The sequence below is a fragment of the Pneumocystis jirovecii genome (genome assembly GCF_001477535.1).
Source record: "Pneumocystis jirovecii RU7 chromosome Unknown supercont1.11, whole genome shotgun sequence".
Classification (NCBI taxonomy): Eukaryota; Fungi; Ascomycota; class Pneumocystomycetes; order Pneumocystales; family Pneumocystaceae; genus Pneumocystis; species Pneumocystis jirovecii.
The window spans coordinates 217,761-240,018 of NW_017264785.1; the positions used below are offsets into that span (position 1 = coordinate 217,761).

A 22,258-nucleotide genomic window follows, 5' to 3' on the forward strand; every position below is an offset into this window, starting at 1 on the left:
GATGGGAGAAAATTCAAGTCAGGAAAATGAAGAAATGATGGATTATGAATTGGCAGCTTCAGAACTTGTTCTTCTTTGCAAATTACCTGAGGAAATTAAAAAAAAACTGACTTCTGAGCCTTTATCTAATGCAGTTTATCTTGATACTATTGCATGTTTGTTATTAGACCCGGATTTGACATTGGTGGTTGCAGAGCTGTATTATCCTGTACTTTCATCTCTTGTTTCAAGATGGGATGCTATAAAAAATGAAAAAGCAGAAGAAATTGCATGTGCGTTTGCGAAATTGTTACCTTTAGCTCCATCTTTAAAACCGTATGTTTTTTTTTTTGTATAAGAAGGTCTGTCTTATTTGTTTTTTGATTTAGATATGCATTGAGGATATTGTGCCCGTTTTTGTCTTTTTCAGATATTTCTGGTTCTATTTGTAGTACAAAAAATCAATATGAAAGGCCTGTATGTGCTAAATGCTTTGTGTAATGAATACTCATTTAGGGTTTTTAGGGAGCAGAAGCTTTCATTTCAGAACTTTTACTAGCAGCGTATCGTTTGATTATTTTTGATCCTGTTCTTTTTTCTCCTTTCATTTCTATTTCGTACATTTGGCCTTGTTTGTATCATCAAGTTCCTATTGTACGGTTTCTTGCTTTAGAAATTTTATGTATACTACTTTCTCTATCAGATGAAAAAAGGAAAGAGCTGGTATCTTTCTATGTTGGTCAGGGACCTGTTGATTATTTATATTTTGGAAAAATAGTAGATTTTTCTTTTTTTCTGTAAGGGTTTCTCTTTTCTTTTTAATAGTATTTTTAAATGTTTATAGTTTGCTTGAAAATGATTTAAAGATGAATTTTTTAGATAAAGTTGCTTCTCGTAATTATTTTTCAACGAATAGAACTCGTATCATTCATGATTCTGATCAATCTCATTTAGTGGTTCCTGTATGTGGCATTAATCTTCCAAAATTGAATTTTTTAAATTCTACTAATACTGATTTTGTTATAACACCTTCATCTCAAAAAAATTTGAAAAATTTCGCTAAAATGTTATTAAGTCAAAAACCTGTTCTTCTTTTAGGACCATTTGGTTCTGGTAAAACCTTTATTGTTGAAAGTATTACAAAAATGTTGGGAAATTATGATAGTTTAGTTCGTATATATATAGGAGATCAAATAGATTTAAAAAGTTTGATTGGAACTTATGTAATAGGTTCAAAACCTGGTATTTTTGATTGGAAACCAGGAATTCTTACTAGAGCTGTTCAGGAAGGAAGATATGTGTTGATTGAAGATATTGATAAGGCGCCAAATGAGATTATAGGTGTTCTTTTACCATTATTAGAAAATAACGAACTTGAAATCTCCAGTAGAGGAGAAAAAGTAACAGCTGCATATGGTTTTCAAATAATAGCAACTATTTCAATAAATACTCATCAGAATAGTAATATAAAATTTTTAGGGAGTAGGCTATGGCAAACTGTTGATTTTTGTGAGATTCCAATAGCTGAATTACCTATGTTAGTTTGTTCGAAATTTCAAATTTTGAAAAAATTATCTCATAAAATTATTGAAGTTTATGAAGCCGTTTTTTCTATTTATAGTGATCCTGTGTTTCATTCTGAAAGTAAAATAGCTTTTGGAAGGGTTGTTTCAATAAGGGATTTAATGAAATGGTGTAAACGTATAGCTATCTTTCTTAGTAATGGTAGGATTGTTTTAGAAGATAATTATATTTCTCAGGATATTATTGATAATATGTTTTATAATGCTGTAGATTGTTTTTCTGGAATGATTCAGACAAGTATTGGAAAATTTTTGATTGTTCAAAAAATAGCGCAAACTCTTGGTTATTTGTCTACTTGGACTGAGAAATATATTAAATCTTATATTCCTATCTATGAAGATTCTGATAATCACATAAAAATTGGAAGAGCATATTTTCAAAAATGTTCTGAATTCATAGTTTCACGTTTTAAATATCCTTTTGCTTTTACGTCTTCTGTATTAAGGTTGCTAGAGCAATTAGGAGTTTCTGTAGAGTCTGGAGAGCATGTATTGCTAGTTGGGGAAACAGGGACGGGGAAAACTACAACCGTTCAATATCTTGCAAATATTCTTGGTCATGAATTAATAGTTATTAATATGTCTCAACAAACAGAAAATGCTGATCTTCTTGGTGGATTTAAACCAATTGATTTAAAAACTATTTCTATTTCTTTAAAAGATCAGTTTGATAATCTTTTTAGTGCAATATTTCCGAGACAAAAAAATTATAGTTTTCTTGAAGCAATTAGAAAGGCATATTCTTCTAAAAAGTGGAAATATCTGATCCGTTTATTTAAAGCTGTAATTGATACTGCCCAGAAACGAATTTCATCTGTTTTTGATAATGAGAAGAATGATGAAATATCAGATGTTTTTAAAAAAAGGCGCCGATTTGGGCCAGAATTAAAGAAAAAGTTGGAAACTTTTTCTGAGGATGTATCTAAATTTGAAACTTATGTTTTAGGTAATTCTGAATCTTTTGTTTTTGGTTTTGTAGAAGGGCCTTTAATAAAAGCTATTCGAAATGGTAGTTGGATTTTATTAGATGAGATTAATTTAGCGGAATTTGGTATCCTTGAAAATATTAGTGGAATTTTACAGGAAAAAGGCTCCATCCTTTTGTCAGAAAAAGGCGATATTGATCCTATTTATCCTCATCCTAATTTTCGTTTGTTTGCATGTATGAATCCTTCTACGGATATTGGGAGGCGTGATTTATCATTGTCTTTAAGATCAAGGTTTACTGAATTCTTTGTCCATTCTCCTGATCAGAGTTTTGATGATTTGTTCTTTATAATTCATAAATACATAGGGCATCTTACCTTTTCTGATGAAAAGGTTTTATATGATGTTGCTCAGCTTCATTTAAAGGCAAAACAATTAGAAAATGAAAACCTTTTGGTTGATTCTGCTGGTCAGAAACCTCATTACAATATTAGGACATTAACTCGGACACTGATGTATGTAAATGAAATTTGTCAGCTATATGAATTACGGAGATCTTTATATGAAGGATTTTGTATGTTGTATCTAACTTTATTGGAGAAAAGTAGTGAAGAAATTCTTCACTTAGTTATTAAACAGTATACCGTTGATTATTTGAAAAATTTGAAATCTTCATTTGCACAAATTCCTAAAAGACCTTTAAATGGAAATTATATACAGTTTAAACATTACTGGATGCATAAAGGCGATTATGAAATAGAAAAGGATAATAATTATATTATAACACAATCAGTTGAAAAAAATATGTTAAATTTAATAAGAGCTACTGCTACAGGAAAATTTCCAATTCTACTTCAAGGGCCTACTTCAAGCGGAAAAACAAGTATGGTTGAGTATATTGCTAAGTTAACTGGTCACAAATTTGTTAGAATTAATAATCATGAACATATTGATCTTCAAGAATATCTTGGTGCTTATATTTCTGACAACTTTGGAAATCTGAAATTTAAAGAGGGAGTTATGGTAGAGGCATTACGTAATGGATATTGGATTGTGTTAGATGAATTAAATTTAGCGCCTTCTGAGGTTCTTGAAGCACTTAATAGATTGTTAGATGATAATAGGGAGCTATTAATAACTGAAACTCAAGAAATTGTAAAACCTCACCCTCATTTTATGCTTTTTGCTACTCAGAATCCTCCTGGAATTTATAGTGGGCGGAAATATTTATCTCGTGCATTTCGCAATAGATTTTTAGAATTGCATTATGACAGTATACCTGAAAATGAGCTTGAAACTATTTTATGTACTCGATGCCGTATACCACCTTCTTATGCTATGAAAATGGTTCAAGTTTATAAGGTAATGATTACTTTTTGGTTATTTATTATTAATTTTTTAAGAAATTATCTTTGCAACGTCAATCATCTATGATTTTTCAACAAAAAAGTAGTTTTATGACTTTGCGTGATTTATTTCGCTGGGCTAGTAGAAATTTTTCTACTTACCAAGAGTTCGTAAACAATGGATATATGTTATTAGGTGAACGTGTACGAAGAAATGATGAGAAAATAATTGTTAAAGAAATTATTGAAGCTATTATGAAAGTTAAAATATCTGAAAATGAATTATATTATATTAATGATTCAGAAGAATGTTCATTTTCTAATTATTTTCCTAATTTAGATGGAATTGTTTGGACTAACTCTATGAAAAGATTGTTTCGATTGGTTTCCCTTGCATTAGAGAATAACGAACCTGTGCTTCTTGTGGGTGAAACAGGTACTGGAAAAACAAGCATTTGTCAAGCTATTTCTAAAAGTCATTCTTCATTTTTACATATTGTAAATGTACATCAAAACATTGAATCAAGTGATATTATCGGAACTCAAAGACCTATAAGGAATAAAGATGAAATTTGTAAAAGGTTGTATGATAATATTTCTAAATTATTAGCATATATTGATTCTGTGTATTTTGATAATATTAAATCTACCGCTTTGTTAGATTTAATAGCTGCATTTTCAAATTTGGAGATTAGTGATATTAAAGAAAATTCTAAAGGTACTATATACTATGATATTATTAATTCTATTGAAAAAGATCTTGTACAATATAAGAAAATGTTTGATTGGTGTGATGGCGCTTTAGTGAAAGCAATGAAATCTGGAGAATATTTTTTGCTTGATGAGATATCTCTTGCTAGTGATTCTGTTTTGGAAAGACTTAATAGCGTTTTAGAGCCTTCACGTACAATTACTTTAGCTGAGAAATCAGTGGATGAAAATTTAATAAAGGCAAAAGATGGTTTTAAATTTATGGCTACAATGAATCCTGGTGGAGACTATGGTAAAAAAGAGCTTTCACCTGCTTTGCGGAATAGGTTTACTGAAATATGGGTTCCTTCGATATTTGAAAAAGATGATATTTTAAAAATTGTTCGTTCAAAACTTAAAAATGATTTTTGCGAATATTCAGAGATACTTGTTTCATTTTCTTTTTGGTTTCAACAAAATTTTTCATTCTATTTATCAAGATCATTATCTATAAGAGACATATTATTATGGGTTGATTATATGAATTTACCTGATATTCATAGTTCGATAACACATTATATTTTACATGGTGCTTCTTTGGTTTATATTGATAAAATAGGTGTAAATTCTGGATTACTTTCTAAGTTAACTACTGAACAAATTCAAAACAAAAGACTTGAGTCTGTTAACTATTTATCTAGTTTGGTAGGTGAAAATTTGCAGTCAGAATTCTTAAGAGTACCTCAGATAACTATTGATAAAGAAATACTGAAAATTGGATCTTTTTCTTTTCGGCGTGGACCTTATATTTCAGATTGTTCATCTTATAGCTTATGTGCGCCTATCACTTCTTTTAATGCAATGCGGATTTTACGAGCAATGCAATTATCTAAACCTATACTACTTGAAGGAAGTCCTGGCATAGGGAAAACATCTCTTGTATCAACTATTGCTTCTATTTCAGGCTTTCCGCTAACAAGAATAAATCTTTCTGAACAAACTGATTTAATGGATTTATTTGGGTCTGATCTTCCTGTAGATGGTGAGGCTATAGAATTTGCTTGGCATGATGGGCCTTTTTTACGTGCTATGAAAAATGGTCATTGGGTACTCCTTGATGAAATGAATTTAGCGCCACAGTCTATATTAGAAGGTCTTAACGCATGCTTTGATCATAGAGCTCAAGTTTTTGTACCAGAGTTAAATCAAACATTCGTTTGTCATCCTTCATTTAGAGTTTTTGCTGCACAAAATCCACATTCTCAGGGAGGTGGTCGTAAAGGATTGCCAAAGTCATTTATAAACAGGTTTATAGTTGTTCATATTGAAAAGATGTCTTTTGAAGATTTATTGTCTATATGTGATTATATCTTTCCTCATGAGGATTTATTAATAAAGAAGAAAATTATATCGTTTATTGAAAGGTTAAATAGCGAATTGTCTTTGAATTGTGAATTTGGGATGCATGGTAGTCCTTGGGAATTTAATTTGCGGGATATATTAAGATGGCTTGAGATTCTTGAGTATGGGAAGCTGAGCTTACATGGAAAATGCCCTTCTGAATTTTTAGATATAATTGTAAAACAAAGGTTTAGGACAATAGAAGATCAAAAAATTGTTGATGAAATTTATCAAAAAGTTTTTGGAAATCTGCCTACTAGTCATAATTTATATTATAGTCTTAGCACAAACTTTTTTCAAGTTGGTTATGCATTGTTGCCTCGAAATTCTATTTTAAATTATAATAAGAATTCTTTTTTCAATATTTTCAAAAACCAGTTAAAGGTTATTGAGAGCTTGATTTTTTGTATTAAATTCAATTGGCCATGTATTTTGGTAGGACCGCCAGCTTCTGGAAAGACTTCTTTGGTTAGATTTATTTCTTTTATTTCTGGAGCAAAACTTGTGGAATTTTCTGTTAATAATGATATAGATACAATGGATATTATAGGAGGGTTTGAACAAGTTGATTTGATTTTAAAATTAAACAAATTTATTACTAATGTTCAGGAGTTTTGCAAGAGCAAGTTACGTTTCTTATTAGTTTCATCTCAAGAAAAAATCGTAGAACATGTGACTATATATAATCGTATACTGCAATTAATTGAAATTCAAGGACGACAAACCGTATCTGATTATCGTAAACTTTTATCAGATATCGTCTTATTGTTTACAGAATTATCTAATCTCTCTATAGCTCATGATTCTTTATTTCATCAGATTTTTCAAAAGTTAAAAAAATATGTATTAGTTGATGATACATACAAACCAACTCAATTTGAATGGATTGATAGTGTTTTAGTGCAGGCTGTAGAAAATGGAGAGTGGCTTCTTTTAGATAATGTTAATTTATGTAATTCCTCTGTATTAGATCGACTTAATTCACTTATGGAGCCTGAAGGAAAACTTATTTTAAATGAAAGAAGTTCTTTAGATGGAAAGCCTTTTATAATAAACTCTCATCCGAATTTTCGAATTATTTTAACAATGGATCCGGCTAATGGTGAACTTTCTAGAGCAATGAGAAATAGATGTGTTGAAATTTTTTGCGATAAATTACAAACAGATAATCAAATAGAATCTATAGTTATGCACTCTGTTACTACTTGTAATGATTCTATTCTTTTTAGTTCATTGCCTTCGTTTATGTTTAATCATTTTCATTTATATGGAAAGGTTTTAAAAAAATATTATTCAGAAAAAAATATGCCTATATTAGGAGATTTGTTTTTAGAACATATTCCTATAAAACAAATAGATCTTTTGAAAAGATGGTATTCATCTTATATAATTGATAGTGGTATGTTTTTACAAATAAGGAAAGATATTATTTCAAATTTGATATATAAATCTACTGAGTTTCAGAAATCTTTTTTATATCAAAAAATTTATGATTTTTATAAAGATCTTATCTATAGCTCTAGTTTTCCTGAAGATTTTGCAGATTCTCAGGTTTTTATATAAAATAGTTCTTAGCTAGTACTAACATTATATAGCCTTTATACCCTTTAGTTAATCCATATATTAAGAATATAATTTTGAGTAGTTTGTCTGATTTAAGTTCTTCTAGAACATGTTCTATGCATCTAAAATTATGTTATACGTATAATCTTTTTTCAAAATATATAGATTTGAGGATTATTCTTGAGACTATACAGGGAAAATCTCAATGTGTTTCTAATATGAATATGACAGTGTTGGAGAAATCATGTTTGAATTTACATTCTGATGAAACTGCTACATTATTGCATATTAATGTTTTTCAATTTTTATCATCTCTTTTAAATGAGATAAAATTGCTTTTAATTCGAGAAAATTTTGATTATGTGAATCAGGTAAGTTGTTAAGCATTATTTTAATATTCTTTACGTATATATATATATATATCATAGGAGTTTACTGAAAGTATTATGCATTTGATTGATATCTGGCATCATATTTATGAATTTACAAATGTTCAATTTATTGATTATAGTAAATATCATGTTTATAATTCTAATTTACAAATATGGAATCAGGAATATGGAAGTTTATTGCCAGATGATTCTAGAAAACGCTTTGATCAATTAATTAGATTGTTTAATTTGAATTTTAAGTTTAAAACTGGTTTTTCTATGGAAATTATTTGGAAAAAAGTAAAACCTGAACTTCCAAAATTTGAATATACATGGACAATATACAAAGAATTAGTATCATGTATGAATAAGTTTGATCATAATTTTCAGTATAATGGTAATTATTTTTATAAATATTTTTTGTTAACTAAATTTTGTAGCATATATTTCAAATATAGTCTTGAATATTAGATCTTTGTTTTTAGAAAATTGTTATTCTATTTTTACTGTCTCTAATATTGGAGAAATTTCTTCAAAGATTGATTCTTTTCAAATTAATTTTAAAATTGAGAATTTTTTAAAGGATTTGCAGAATAATATGAATAAAATTGGCCTTCATAACGACACTAGTATTAGACTTAAGTGTTTTCCTACAGTTCTCAATTCTTTTAATGTTATATTTTCTTGTTTAGAAGGATTTGTAATAAATCATGTTCTAGAACATGGTTTTATTTCTAAGGTAACTGGATATTTTTATTAAGTATTTTAATAGTTTAGGATATATATGATATGATACTTTCTTCACATATGTGGACAAATAGGTCTTCTATTTCCTTGATTCCATATATTATTGCGCATAAAGGAATTTGTAAGTTTTTTGAAATATTAAAGAATATTTTTAATTGTAGAAGCTGAAAATGGATCTTTAGTATTTCAGATTTTTGATTCTTATTTCAGTACTACAACTAGATGTTTTTTATCATCTGAATGTTCTGTAGGGCAGATTATTTAAGATTTAAAAATACTAATTTCCTTAGGAGTTATTAATTGAATCATTTCCTGCATTTCTTTTTTTTGGAAAGCCAATAAAAACTATTGCTGGGGCTATGTTAGTTAAAGTAAATTTCAGTCTCTGTTAATAATTATTATATAGTTATAATATAAAAAATGCTTTATTTGAAAATTTTGAACAAATGAAATCTAGTTTATCAGATTTAACTTTGCAAGTATTTCAACATACATGGTATATAAAGAATGATAAAATTTCATTTATTTTTGAAATATTTATTGAAAAGTTTGTTCAGGTGTGTTCTTTAGATTTTTTATTAAGTAATATTGATTTAATAAAGATTTTTGATATTCATAAATCTTTATATTGTTCTTCAGATTATCAAATTATTTTGACTAATTTAAAAAAATTAAAGTCTAGGTCCTATGATAATCAAAAAGAAAGTATAAAAATTTTAGAAGAATTAAAAGAGAAGTTTCAGAAAACTGATCATTTGAAATTAAGAAAGATCATTAATATATATTTTATACCTTCTTTATTGATTATTTTCCCATTCGTTCAAAATCCAGAAGCTACTGAATCTGAACTTTTATCGAAACTTGGAAAGGCTTTTATTTTTTTCGAATTGGGGTTTCTTTATTTATATGTTCCAAATATACCATATGATCCAGCAATTTTTCCTATAGTTCAGATTGAACTTCATAAAAAACGATTAGAGTATATTTCTAGTGAGATTTGTTTAAGAAAATTATACGAAAAAGAATTTACTGGTTGTAATGATAACATTTCTATAAGGAATTTACAGTTACGTTATCAAGATTTAGAGTCAAAGAAAATGATTTTTCCTCATGTTTATCGTCCTTCTATTTCAGAAATTGTTGGTATATATAGGGAATTTGAAAAGTTGTTGCAAATGTTCATTGTTGATCATTCATTGGAAAATATTATTAAAAGTTTCGAAAATAAAGAAATTGATGCTATTTTTCATTTAACTACTATACAGAAAACGACATGCCAGTTAATAGATCGGCTTGAGTCATATTTGTATTATACTGACATTTTAAAACCTATATGTGGGTCATTAAAGGTTATAAATTTTTCTTTAGTGCTTATAAAACAGGCTGAACAGTTTTCTAAATCTACATCTGAAGATTTAACTATGAAAATATTTTTAAATCTTTTTGATATTAATACAATATTGACTGAGCCTCTTAATATCACTTTCATAAAATTATTTTTAAATCAAGTTTCTTGTTATAAATGTGATTCTGTATTTGTGGATCGTTTTATGATTTTTTGTCTTAAAAAACTATCTTTTTTCAAAAAACACTCATTTTTAAATGATTTTTCTAACTACATAGAAATTGTTGATTATATTTTTCAATATTTTTATTCAAAATGGATTCTTGAAAGAGATGAAGAAATTAAATTAGCACTAGAAAAAGAGTCTATTTATAAAATATCACATTCTGAAGATGATGATTATAGAACTTTGTTTCCTGAATTTGAGATCTTTGATGAGTTTAAAAAATATGAATCCTTAAAAACAAAAGGTAAGGGCTTCTGTCGTATAGAATTGATGAAGATTCATAAAAAACTTTTTAATGATTTTGAGCCTGTAGTCTCTTGTTTTGAATTGGTTAACTCTGCATTAAATCTTGGAATAGAATTATTAATTCTGGATAATTTTAATATTAATTCTAGAGTAAATGAAATAGTACTCCCATCTTTAATATATTATATGAAAGATGTTTTTAGTGATTCTAATTTTGTATTGCCAATATATCATGATTCTGATGATTGGTTATATAATTTCTATAAAGATCCGAATATTAAAGAATCGGTTAAACTTGGTTTAACACTTAAAGATTTAAACTCTAAGGTACAACGGTTTCTTGAAGAGTGGCCAGAGAATTCTATTCTTCATGAAATAATAACTCGTTTAGATATTATTTTGAAATCAGGGATAGAAATGCCTCTTGTTCAAAGTTTAATAGCATTAGAACAATTATATAGTGTTGTTGATCAATGGAAATCCATAGCAAGTTCTGAGTATTCCCTTGATACTAATATAGAGGATTTAAAAAAAATTATTATAAAATGGAGAAAACTTGAATTAAATTGTTGGAATGATTTGTTTAAATTGGAAGATAAAGAGAAATATAATGAAATGACTGATTCGTGGTTTTATCTTTATGAGAACATAATATATAGGAAACCATCTTCTTTTCCTTCAACTAATGATTTAGAGAATTATATAAATGAATTGGTTTCTTTATTAGACCAGTTTATAACTAGTTCTTCTCTTGGACAATTTGAAGAACGTTTGAAACTTATTGATGCATTTTCAAGTCATTTGTTTATTCTCGGAAAAACGGAATTTATAGAAAAAAGGATTCTATTGGCTCTTAAAAATCTTGTTGCATTATATTCATTATATATACCAAAAATTCGAAATACAATTTATGAAGGAAAAATTCCTTTAGAAGAAAGCATAAAAAATACAATACAGTCAATGAGTTGGAAAGATACTAATGTTTTTGTTTTGAAGGAAAGTGCAAGAAAATCTCATAGGTCTTTGTATAAAGTTGTTAAAAAATACCGGGAACTTCTTTCTGTTCCATCATTGTCTATTTTAGTTGAGTCATATACTGAATCACTGAGGTTAACTTCTCAGAATAGTATTACTTTTTGTGGTTCTTTGGAATTAGAATTAGTAACTGTTAATGAAGAGCTATTAAAATGGTCTTTAAATTATTTTAAGTCTGTTAATTTTGTACATCGTTTAAATGCTTCTTATAGACATAGGAGTATTTTAAATACTGTTCGAAATATGTGGTTTCTTATTATTCAAAAATATGGACAAGATTCGACATCTGATGAAAATCCATTTGAATTGTTTACAACAAATATCGTTGAAAATATGAAAGAATTACAAGATCTTACATCTTCAATGGCTAGTGATAAAAAGTCAGAAATTAATTATTTGAAAATAAGAAAAAAGAAGCTCTTTTCTGATACGCTTAATGAATTAAAAAGAATAGGCCTTAAAACAAATCCAAATGTATCTGTTATTAAAAAAGTGTCTAATATTAATAATTTATTAACAACTATTCCATACTACGATATTAAGATGTTAAAAGATCAGAATCATTCTTCTTTTATAAGAATTATTGATGATTATTTTTTTCGATTTATTACTTTTATCACAAAAATTCGTCAATCTCAAAATGAGCATTCTAGTGACATAAGTATAAATGAAATTTCACGTTCATTGGGGCTTTTGAATTCTCTATTTTATATGATTTTACTTGAAAGATCGTCTCTTATAAAGGTTTTATTTGAGATATATCGTTTTGAAAAAAAATTATCTGTACTATCTTTATTGAAAACTATGGTATTTGAAGAAAATTCCTCATTTCTGAAAAATTATAGAAAAAATAAGTATATATATGATAGATTTGAATCTTTTTTGAGTCATATACAAAGTATCGTTACTATTTTAGAGAATATCCGGAATATACATGCAAGTTCTATTTCTTCTCCATTATTAGATGAATTAGGGAAAGATTTTGATTTAATTAGTGAAGAAAGTAAGAAATTTGGAATTGAATTTAAGTATCTAGGTGGTTTAGATAGAATTGTTATGGATAAAACAGCTGGTATTTTTGTTTCTGATTTTATGAAATGGATGGAAAATATATCAAAAAAAATGTTTTCATACTCTTCTCAACCTACATCTTGTGCATATTTAGCTATTCCTATTTTTTCTTGGATTAAGAATACTATGAATTTTTTAAAACTAATTCACTTAGAAGTTCTTGAAAATGACTATGCTGAAGTTGTTATAGAATCTGATATCTTTATGAGGAATTTATCTGATAAAATATTATTGATCATACAAAATTTAGCAGATGTTAAATCTTTGGATGTAAAACATGATTCTAATGGCATTTTAGAAGATTCTTGGTTGATAAAAAAACATGCATTTTTTCTTAACTCCATAAATATTCTTGAAATGGAAGATATTAATTCTTTACTGGAAAAATCTATTTCTGAGATTAATAAATTAAATATGACTGGTTTTTCTGACATTCATACCTTACTTAAGTTGAAAGCAGTATATTGTTTATCAATACCAATATTAGAACAGTATTTAATAATATGTAAGTATATGTTAGAAAAGTTCATATGCTATCATAAATCTATGGCAAAATCGGCTCTTTTGTTTTCGATAGTTTTAAACACATTGATTGAAAAAGGTTTTTGTACTCCTCTTGAAACTAATGTTAATGAAAAGAATGCTACTGTTTCTGAGAGCACTGGATTGGCTGATGATAATATTGGAAATGTGACAGAAAATCTTAATGAAAATTTTGAAGGTTTTGATGAGACAAATTCTGAAAAAAATAATTTCGAAAACTCTGGTAATAATATAGAAGTTAATGATGATTTTAGTTCTATATCAGAAAGTAGTGATGATAGTCAAGGGATTGAAGATTTTGATGATAAGACTTTGGATGATGAAATTAATGATGTTGACCGTCAAAATTCTACTATTGACCAAAAATTTTGGGATCAGGAAAATAATGAATCAATGAATTTAGATAGTATTGGTAATCAGAAATTGGATGATAATGAAAATGATATGGGACTTGTTGCTCAAGAACCTCAAGAGGATCCTTCTATAACAATTAAAAAAAACCATGATATGAATGATAATAATGATAATGGAATATCTGATAATGATGAAATTCTGGAGAATTTTCAAGAAAGTAAATTTAACAATGATATAGAAAATATAGAACCTTTGAGTTTACCTGATGATGTTCATTTAGACGTTGATGATAATGATGATATATTTAATAATGATTTGGATTTAGATCAAGGAGAATCGAAACATGATGAATTAGATTATGAAGAATCGGATTATAAAGAATTGAGTCATGATGAATCGGATTATAAAGAATTGAGCCATAAAGAATCAGAATGTAAAGAATTGAATCGTGAAGAATCGGAATGCAAAGAATTGAGTCATGAAGAATCAGAATGTAAAGAATTGAATCATGAAGAATCAGAATGTAAAGAATTGAATCATGAAGAGTTAGAGTATGAAAAATTGGATTCTAATAATTCTTTCGAATATGAAAATAATAATGCAAATCACTCGCATATTAATTCTCAATCTGACTTCGACAAACATGTACTAGACGATAAATATAAAAAAGATATAGGCGTTGATTCTGGCTGCGAAACTGATTTTGTGAATATTAGTAATGAAAATAGTTTCAATGTAGATGGGAATTGTCAATCTTTTACTGATTTATCTAAAAATGTATTTGTTGAAAATAATTCTATTGTTTTAGATGAAAGTTTTTATAAAGAGTATAAAAACAATGAAAATATTTCATTAGAAGCTAAGCATAATTCCTTTATTAGAAATTTATCTAATGAATTGGTCGGAAATAATGATATTGAATCTTGGAAGAATTATAATGATATTGAATGTCAAAAAAGTAGTAATAATTCTGGAATGGATAAGGAATTTGAACCGATTAGATCATTAAACGATTCATATAAAAGTCTTGGGAATATGCTTAAAGAATGGAATAAAATTATTAATAATGTTTTTCACTCAAAAGATCATGATGATTTATCTAGCAATAACTTTTTTAAAAACAATAATGAATATGAGTATATGAAGGATATTGGTTTGAATGAAGATACTAATGCTTTAGTACTTTTACCTGAAAAACAAGAAAAAAGTAATTTTGATATGGAAGATAATTTAGATGAGATAAATAGTCATTATAATGATAAAAGTATAGAAAAATCTAGTGATTCTTTTGTTGATACAGGGACAACAAATATTGAGAATTCTGGTTTAGAGATTCTTGATGCTGAAGTAGGTTGTCAAAAAAATGATATAAGACATAACATGAATGATATATTTTTGCAAAATATGACTGATTTACATGAAAAAATATTAGATAATAATAATTCTTCTGATTTACCTGATTTTAAATCTGACTCTTCTGATTTTATGTCTAATGATGATGCAATACATTTATGGAAAAATCATGAAGAATCTGTTCATGATTTATCTATTTATCTTTCTGAGCAATTAAAGTTAATTCTTGAGCCTACTCTGGCTACAAAAATGCAAGGAGACTATCGTACTGGTAAAAGGTTAAATATGAGGCGTATTATTCCTTATATAGCGAGTCAATATAGAAAAGATAAAATCTGGATGAGACGTACAAAACCCGGTAAGAGACAATACCAGGTTATGATCTGTATAGACGATTCAAAATCGATGGCTGAATCTGGATCAATAAATTTAACATTTGAAACGCTTGCTGTTATATCTAAAGCACTTTCTCTTTTAGAAGTAGGGGAGATTTGTATTATGAGTTTTGGAGATAAACCTTCGTTGATACATTCTTTTAAAGAGCCTTTTACATCTGAATCTGGCGCTAAATTGATTAAAAAGTTTAGATTTAATCAATCTAGAACGGATGTTAAGGCATTGACTGAAACTTCTATAAAGATATTTGAGACTGCGAAAAATACACTTCATTTTAAGTCTTCTATGGAATTATGGCAATTGGAGATTATTGTGTCAGATGGTATATATGAAGATCATGACTCTTTAAGACGTCTTTTACGAAAAGCTTACGAATTAAAAATTATGGTTATTTTTGTTATTGTTGATGTGATTTATGGAAAAAAGACAACCTCACTACTTGATATGAAGCAAGCTCGCTATAAAACAGCGCTTGATGGATCTACAACATTAGAGATTATTAATTATATGGATGAATTTGCATTTGATCATTTTGTGATTGTGAGAGATGTAAAAGAATTAGCTCATGTATTGGCAAATGCACTTCGGCAATGGTTTATGGAAGTATCACAATCCTGATGAACTGTGGAGAAATTACTGTTTTTATAGATTATTATCGTTTTATTTTGGTTTTTATGGATTTTTGTATACTCCGATATTCTGATTTTTTATTCGGACTTGTTTTTGTTTTATTAGAAGGGCCATTCTGCTGCTGACTATGAGTAGCAGTTGAATGTTACTAAATAGATGCTTACGGAGCTGTGTCAGACATATGCCAACTCTCTTTTTTAGGATAATTCGGTGTCGTGAATATTTATCATCTGGCGAAAACCTGTTTTTTGTTTAGAAAAAGCTTTCAAATGGGTTTTTTACCTCGCTGGGTGTGCAGATAATGTTTTTTTTCCTGATTTAGTGACCTTCTGGAGTGTATAAAGGCGTTCGCCCTTCTCATTTAAATGATACATCAAATACATTACAAATTAGTCGGGTTTTTTTTGCCAGAAAAAACACTAGATGTTATTCCACTTTGTTTCACTTTATATTATCTATATTCTTGTTAAAAGCTGGTTTATTCTTTGATTTTTAGATACCTTTTAATTCTTATTAAAATTGTGTAGTTATCGCTGTGCTTCGAAAATTTTAAGGCAGACTTTGCTCATCGACGACATAAAAATATTACAGGCAATTGAGCTGCTTTAGTATGCCTAGAATAACCAGAAGATCCTAATGGAAATGATCTGAAATGGCAGCAGATTTTTCTCAGACTGAATGTCAAGTTTTGAGTGGAGTTGAGCAAAGGGATGAAGCTTATCAGCAAATATTACAGGAACAACAAGAACGCCAGTTAGAGCTGATTCGTCAGAAAAAAGGAGAGTTGCTACGTCTTAGCAGGATTATGAAGCTTCGATCATCAGGTATTGAGGGATCAATACAGGTTTTTGGTACAGGATATGCAGGATATGGAAATGGATGGACAGGACTGAAACCTCGTATGTTATACCCTCACGAACATAGAAATATGAAAAGTAGGGTGAATCGGTTTAGGATGTAAGCTTCTGTGCTTTTTTTTTTGATTTTTAAATGTTCAGTCCCAAGGAAATTATGTTGATTCAGTCTCAGCGTCCAGAGTTATTAGTTCCTGTACGTATTGAGGTTGATTCAGATCGGCATCGTTTGCGGGATACTTTTACATGGAATCTTCATGAAGTGTCTATTTCTCCAGAGCAATTTGCGGAGGTTTTGTGTGAGGACTTTAGTTTGCCACCTCAACCATATTTTGCTACTTCTATTGCGAAATGTATTACAGATCAATTGAGTGAATATCATCACCATCATATTTTAGACGATTCTGTGCATAATTCGGAACTTTCGAGTACATTTTTGGCATCAGAACAGCCTTATACAGCGTATAAAGATGATGATATGCGGATTCAAGTTAAGGTGTGCTTCTTTTTTGTTATCTTGTTACAGAGATGAATAGTTGTAAAGTTAGATATTATTATTGCTCAATACAATTTAGTAGATACGTTTGAATGGGATATTAATAATCCATATAATGATCCGGAGGTTTTTGCCGAAAGAATGTGTCATGAACTTGCTTTAATTGGTGAATTTAAGTACGGCATTGAAATTGTATGTTGAGTTGTATGCTGAATGTTTTTAGAACGGCAATTGCTCATTCGATTCGAGAGCAAGCACAAATGTATACGAAATCGTTGTTTCTTGTTGGATATCCTTTTGATGGTGGGCCTATTGAGGATGAAGATATTAAGACAGCAATACTTCCTACAGTTTCATCTATATTGCGTCCCGCAGAGGCATTGAATGAATATTCGCCTGTTTTGTATGAGCTTTCGGAATCCGAAGTAGAGAAACAGAATAAAGAAAATGAGAGAGATGCACGTCGTAAGAGACGTCAGATTCGTGCCCGTCGAGGTATACAGCTTCCAGAGTTTAATGAACGGCTTAAGACTCAACGTACGCCAATTACGCATAGTATTTTGGTTCCAGAAAATTTTCATATTGATCAATATGGAATTAATAAAGTGCCAATTCCTGGTTTGAATGATGATGATGACTTGGAAAAAATGTTGAATGAGAGACAACGAACACCACCACTACCACCTCGTGATATACGAATGAAAACACCAGTTCAACATTACGCATTTTCGCCTTCAATGAGTCCTTCAGCCTCTCGTTATATTTTAAAATTTAAGATACCTCGTTTAAAGGAATTTTTGGCAACTATCTCTGACATAAAATCCCATTCATCCCCACCTAGCGGCTTGGTTTCTCCGTCTCTTCCTGTAATTTTTCTTTATTTTGTTGTTGTTTAACATTTTTAGCTTCCTTCATGGCTTGCTGTTGCGTTAGATGCACTTCGTCAACGTTATCCTCATGATCGTTTTGAAGGCTTTGTCCGACAGGGAAATAGTACCACTGAGACGATTGTACGTATTCGTTGCAATGATTGTCCTGGAAAATTATACATTCCTGGGCCTGCTTTAACTGTTGAAAATTTTGAAATTCATTTGAAGAACCGTAGTCATCGTATTCGAGTAGAAGAAAGACTACGGATGAGTTCTTCATGATACCCTTCATGTTGTTTAAGTGTAACATTACTGTTAGTATAAAAAAAGAATGCATCTTTTGTATTTTATTTCTTATTTTTTTTCCTGTTTTTACTTCTGTTTCGATTTACGTGATATACTTGGATTCAGACAAGCAATGCAAGTATTCTTGTTAAGTCTATTTTCAACAGGGTTTTGTTTGATTTTGTCTATTTTTTTTGTTTCATTTTATTGGAAACATAGAATTTTGAAAAAGATTGGAATTTTGGGTGTTCAAGGTTCTGGAAAAACTGCTTTTTTTACAAAAGTATGTGATATTTTTTAACTTAATTCTTTGTACTAGAACAATTTATATAGTTATGTTATGGCTCTAAACAAAAGTCTTATATGTCGATTTGTCCCAATGAATCTGTATCTTGCTTTTTTCCTGGAAAAAAAGTAATTTTGATTGATTTTCCTGGTCATTCTAAATTTTATCATATGTTTCGTGAAACTGATCATCTTCAATCTGTTATTTTTATGGTTGATTCTTCAATAATTATAAAGAATGCACACCATGTTGCTCAACAGCTTTATTTACTTTTAAAAGATCTGCGTGTTAAGAAAATTAGATCACTTTTGATTGCTGCAAATAAAGATGATTTATTTACATCTTTATCAGCATCAAAGATATCATCTATTCTTGAGGAAAATCTTGAAGAAATTTCATTTTCTCGTTCAAAAAGTATTGCTGAAATGGATGAGAAAGATGATGATGATGATTGGTTGATGAATGCAGAGGGGAAGGTTCAATTGAATGATATACGGGGGCTCAATATTGTTGTTTTAAGCGGAAGCGTCGAAAATGATCGTTTTTCTAGTTGGACTGAGTGGATGCTTCGTTCTATATCTTAATTTAGGTGCAATACTGGGTTCTTTTGTAGATATTTTGTCAATTTTGTTTTTCTACTAATAAAAGGCGATATCGGAGTTAAAACATTTAGGATAATCTTTTTATTTCTTTATTATATTTCTTCTGCATTCTTTTTTTCTTCAAAGATATATATACTATAATTTGTATACTAATAACAGTATTTCTTGTTTTTATGCAGAGGACATATTCTTGTGTAATATTTTCAGCTCAAATGAAGTTTATGGTCTTTTTTGGTTAATCTTTTTTTATTTTTTAAAATCATTTTAATTTTGCTATGTATAGGTTTTCGGGATTGTCGATTGCAGATATTTTATAAATTGTTTTTATGGTGAAAACAGTTGATGGCTTACATTGTAGAGATGTTCAACAACATGGAATTGTATTACCTAAGTCTGAGTTTGTTTTGGCAAAGTTGAGCGACGAAAAAGCATTGGGTATTGGAGGAAAATATGAAAATCAACAGGGTTGGTAGTTTTATAAAAAAATATGATTGAACACTCACTAGATGAAAGCAATTTCTCCTCTTGATATGTTTTTTATGGCATCTAAACAGGGGAATTTGGATTTGATTGAACATATGTGTAAATCAGGGGAAATTATGCCGAATGTGTTAGATGATCAGGGTGTAACAGCACTTCACTGGGCTTCGATTAATGATCATGTGGATGTTGTGCGATATCTTGTATTGAATGGTGTGGATGTAAATGCACAGGATGGTGAATTTCATGCAACTCCTTTGCACTGGGCAGCAAAGTGAATTTTATGTGTTTTTGGATTTAGATCTTGTTAAATTATATTAGGAATGGAAATTTGTATACAGTTCATATGTTGCTTCATCATGGGGCATGTTTGCATTTTACAGATGTGCAGGGGTTTACAGCGCTTCATTTGGCAACTCATTGCTCAAGTGTGATGCTTGTTCTCTATCTTCTTCATCAAAATATTCAAGTTGATTGTTTAGATGATAATGATCGTACACCGCTTATATGGGCTGCGTATAATGGGGATGAATTAATTGTTGATATGCTTCTCCGCTGGGGTGCTGACGTTAAATTGCAAGATAAGCAAGGAATGACTGCTCTTCATTGGGCGATTGTAAAAGGTAAAGAATAATTCTATTTCTTTTAGGAAACTTTATTTTGCTTTAGGTAATAAAGTGTGTATTAAAAGATTAGTTGAAGCTGGCTCAGATGTGTTTGCAAAAGAATATAATGGTAAAACGCCCGAAAGAATAGCGAAAGAAATGAATTGTTATGGGCTTTGGAAAAGGGCATTGTATGAGGCTGGAAGAGATGCTTCTGGAAATCTAAGAAGACGATTATTAACTTCTGTAAGGTTTAATTTTATTAAATAGTTGCTAAGTATTTTAGAAAAGTTCTAATATGGTTTTATTTTTTGGACCGTTTTTTGTTATTGGTTTTTTAATATGGATCCTGACAGCGGTATATATATATATATCCATATTTCTGGTGTTATTACTTTCGATGGCTTTTCATCAGTTTTTTGTTAAAATTATTTCAATAGAATCAGATCCTCTTTTTGTTATTCATAAAACAGTGAGTTAAGTGCTGTTTTAAGCTTTATTTTTTAGTTGTATAGAAATATCTTAGTGGTATATTTTTCGGAACATTAGCTTGGGTTATTCTTCGATGGATATTTGTTTTACTTCCAAGTATGTATGTTTTACGTAAATTATTTTAATAATTTTAGCTACTTGGGAGCTTGGTTTTTTTCTTAATATTTTACTTTTTATTGTTTCTTCTGTTTCTATTGTTTGTTTTTTTTATACTGTGTTTTCAAATCCAGGATATATACCTAAACCACAAGGAATTGAAGAACAAAGGGAAATTATAGAGCATTTGGTTAAAGAAAAATTGTTTATGATAGAGAATTATTGTATTTTTTGTTATTTACGAAGACCGTTAAGAAGTAGACATTGTAAATTATGTTCAAGATGTGTAGCGCGTTTTGATCAGTATGTAATGATGGTTTATCGTAAAGGCTGATTTTTTAGTCATTGTCCTTGGGCTGGGAATTGTATAGGTTTAAAGAATCATAAATCATTTATCATTTATATTGTGATGTTGCAAATAGGGATTGTTCTTTTCATTCGTTTATTGTTCATTCGTATTTTTTTTATGTCGAATCTATATTCGCTGATTAATATATAGATTACGGTGTTTTGAGTATTTCTGGATTGCCTAAAGGATGCTTCGTTTCGTCAGAGCTGCTTTGTAAACCTTTTTTACTAGATTCTTTTACAACTATATTAGCATTATGGGTTATTTTACAGTTTGTCTGGGTTATGTTACTTCTGGCTGTTCAATTTTTTCAAATTTCGTTATCTATAACTACAAATGAGGCAAGAAATTTGTATAAGTATGGTTTTATGAATGAAGTGGAACATAATTTTCGCAATGGAAGTGTAGCTAGTAGGTTAGAGACTACTTTGAATAATCAATGTTCACATTATCATTATTTTCGTAAAAAAAAAAATATTTTTTGGACACTATTAAAATTTCTGGGTGTTTATCATTTTTTAAAAATAGCAAATATTTTTGCATTGAGGTTTACACTAGTTTCAAATAGAGTCAAAAATCCTTTTAATAACGGTGTTTTGTCAAATTGTAGGGATTTTTGGTGTACAGGGGTAGGAAAAAATAATGGATTAGGTGTTATTAATACAACGAAACAATCCTATAATGATGGCTTTGGCTATATTAAAGGTCATTTAGTCAATTATTATTATTTATACGATTTTTTTCCGTTTCATGAGGATTTGAATAAGGGTTGTCGAGATGTCTTGTTGGATGAGATTTAGACTATTAATAAATGTTTCTTAAAATGTTATGGTTTAAAATATTATATAATTATGTTTTAATATGTTAAAAAAAATCTGTTGGAATTTTTATTTTAAGGCCTTAAAAATAATGATAATTTGTGAAAATTGTTTTTCATATAATATTAAAAAATATACCAAATTTGATAACTTTTGTTGTTTTGCCTAGACGTAAATATATCAAAATAGAATGCTTAGTACAGTTGCAGGCTTCTATATT

General features: G+C 28.9%; 4 protein-coding genes across 4 annotated transcripts; all 4 read left to right on the forward strand.

Annotated features, from left to right (window-relative positions):
- Position 1: 1 nt before the first annotated feature.
- On the forward strand, positions 2-15,794 carry T551_02542 (AAA family ATPase midasin; the record flags this gene model as incomplete). Its single annotated transcript, XM_018374805.1, has 12 exons — positions 2-315; positions 369-456; positions 505-776; positions 824-3,851; positions 3,893-7,477; positions 7,522-7,860; positions 7,918-8,257; positions 8,301-8,599; positions 8,638-8,728; positions 8,772-8,854; positions 8,898-8,968; positions 9,014-15,794. 12 exons carry the CDS (start codon positions 2-4, stop codon positions 15,792-15,794), a joined length of 15,291 nt encoding a protein of 5,096 aa, XP_018229027.1.
- Positions 15,795-16,458: 664 nt separating this feature from the next.
- T551_02543 (uncharacterized protein) lies at positions 16,459-18,307 on the forward strand (the record flags this gene model as incomplete). The annotated part of the gene is made up of 5 exons (XM_018374806.1): positions 16,459-16,763; positions 16,805-17,156; positions 17,205-17,332; positions 17,380-18,022; positions 18,062-18,307. The coding sequence occupies 5 exons, from the start codon at positions 16,459-16,461 to the stop codon at positions 18,305-18,307; spliced, it is 1,674 nt and encodes a 557-aa protein (XP_018229028.1).
- A 136-nt stretch (positions 18,308-18,443) lies between these two features.
- On the forward strand, positions 18,444-19,180 carry T551_02544 (Signal recognition particle receptor subunit beta; the record flags this gene model as incomplete). The annotated part of the gene is made up of 2 exons (XM_018374807.1): positions 18,444-18,593; positions 18,644-19,180. 2 exons carry the CDS (start codon positions 18,444-18,446, stop codon positions 19,178-19,180), a joined length of 687 nt encoding a protein of 228 aa, XP_018229029.1.
- A 344-nt stretch (positions 19,181-19,524) lies between these two features.
- On the forward strand, positions 19,525-22,020 carry T551_02545 (uncharacterized protein; the record flags this gene model as incomplete). Its single annotated transcript, XM_018374808.1, has 9 exons — positions 19,525-19,663; positions 19,712-19,952; positions 20,000-20,301; positions 20,348-20,529; positions 20,570-20,755; positions 20,799-20,871; positions 20,910-21,174; positions 21,214-21,326; positions 21,371-22,020. 9 exons carry the CDS (start codon positions 19,525-19,527, stop codon positions 22,018-22,020), a joined length of 2,151 nt encoding a protein of 716 aa, XP_018229030.1.
- Between the last annotated feature and the right edge of the window lie 238 nt (positions 22,021-22,258).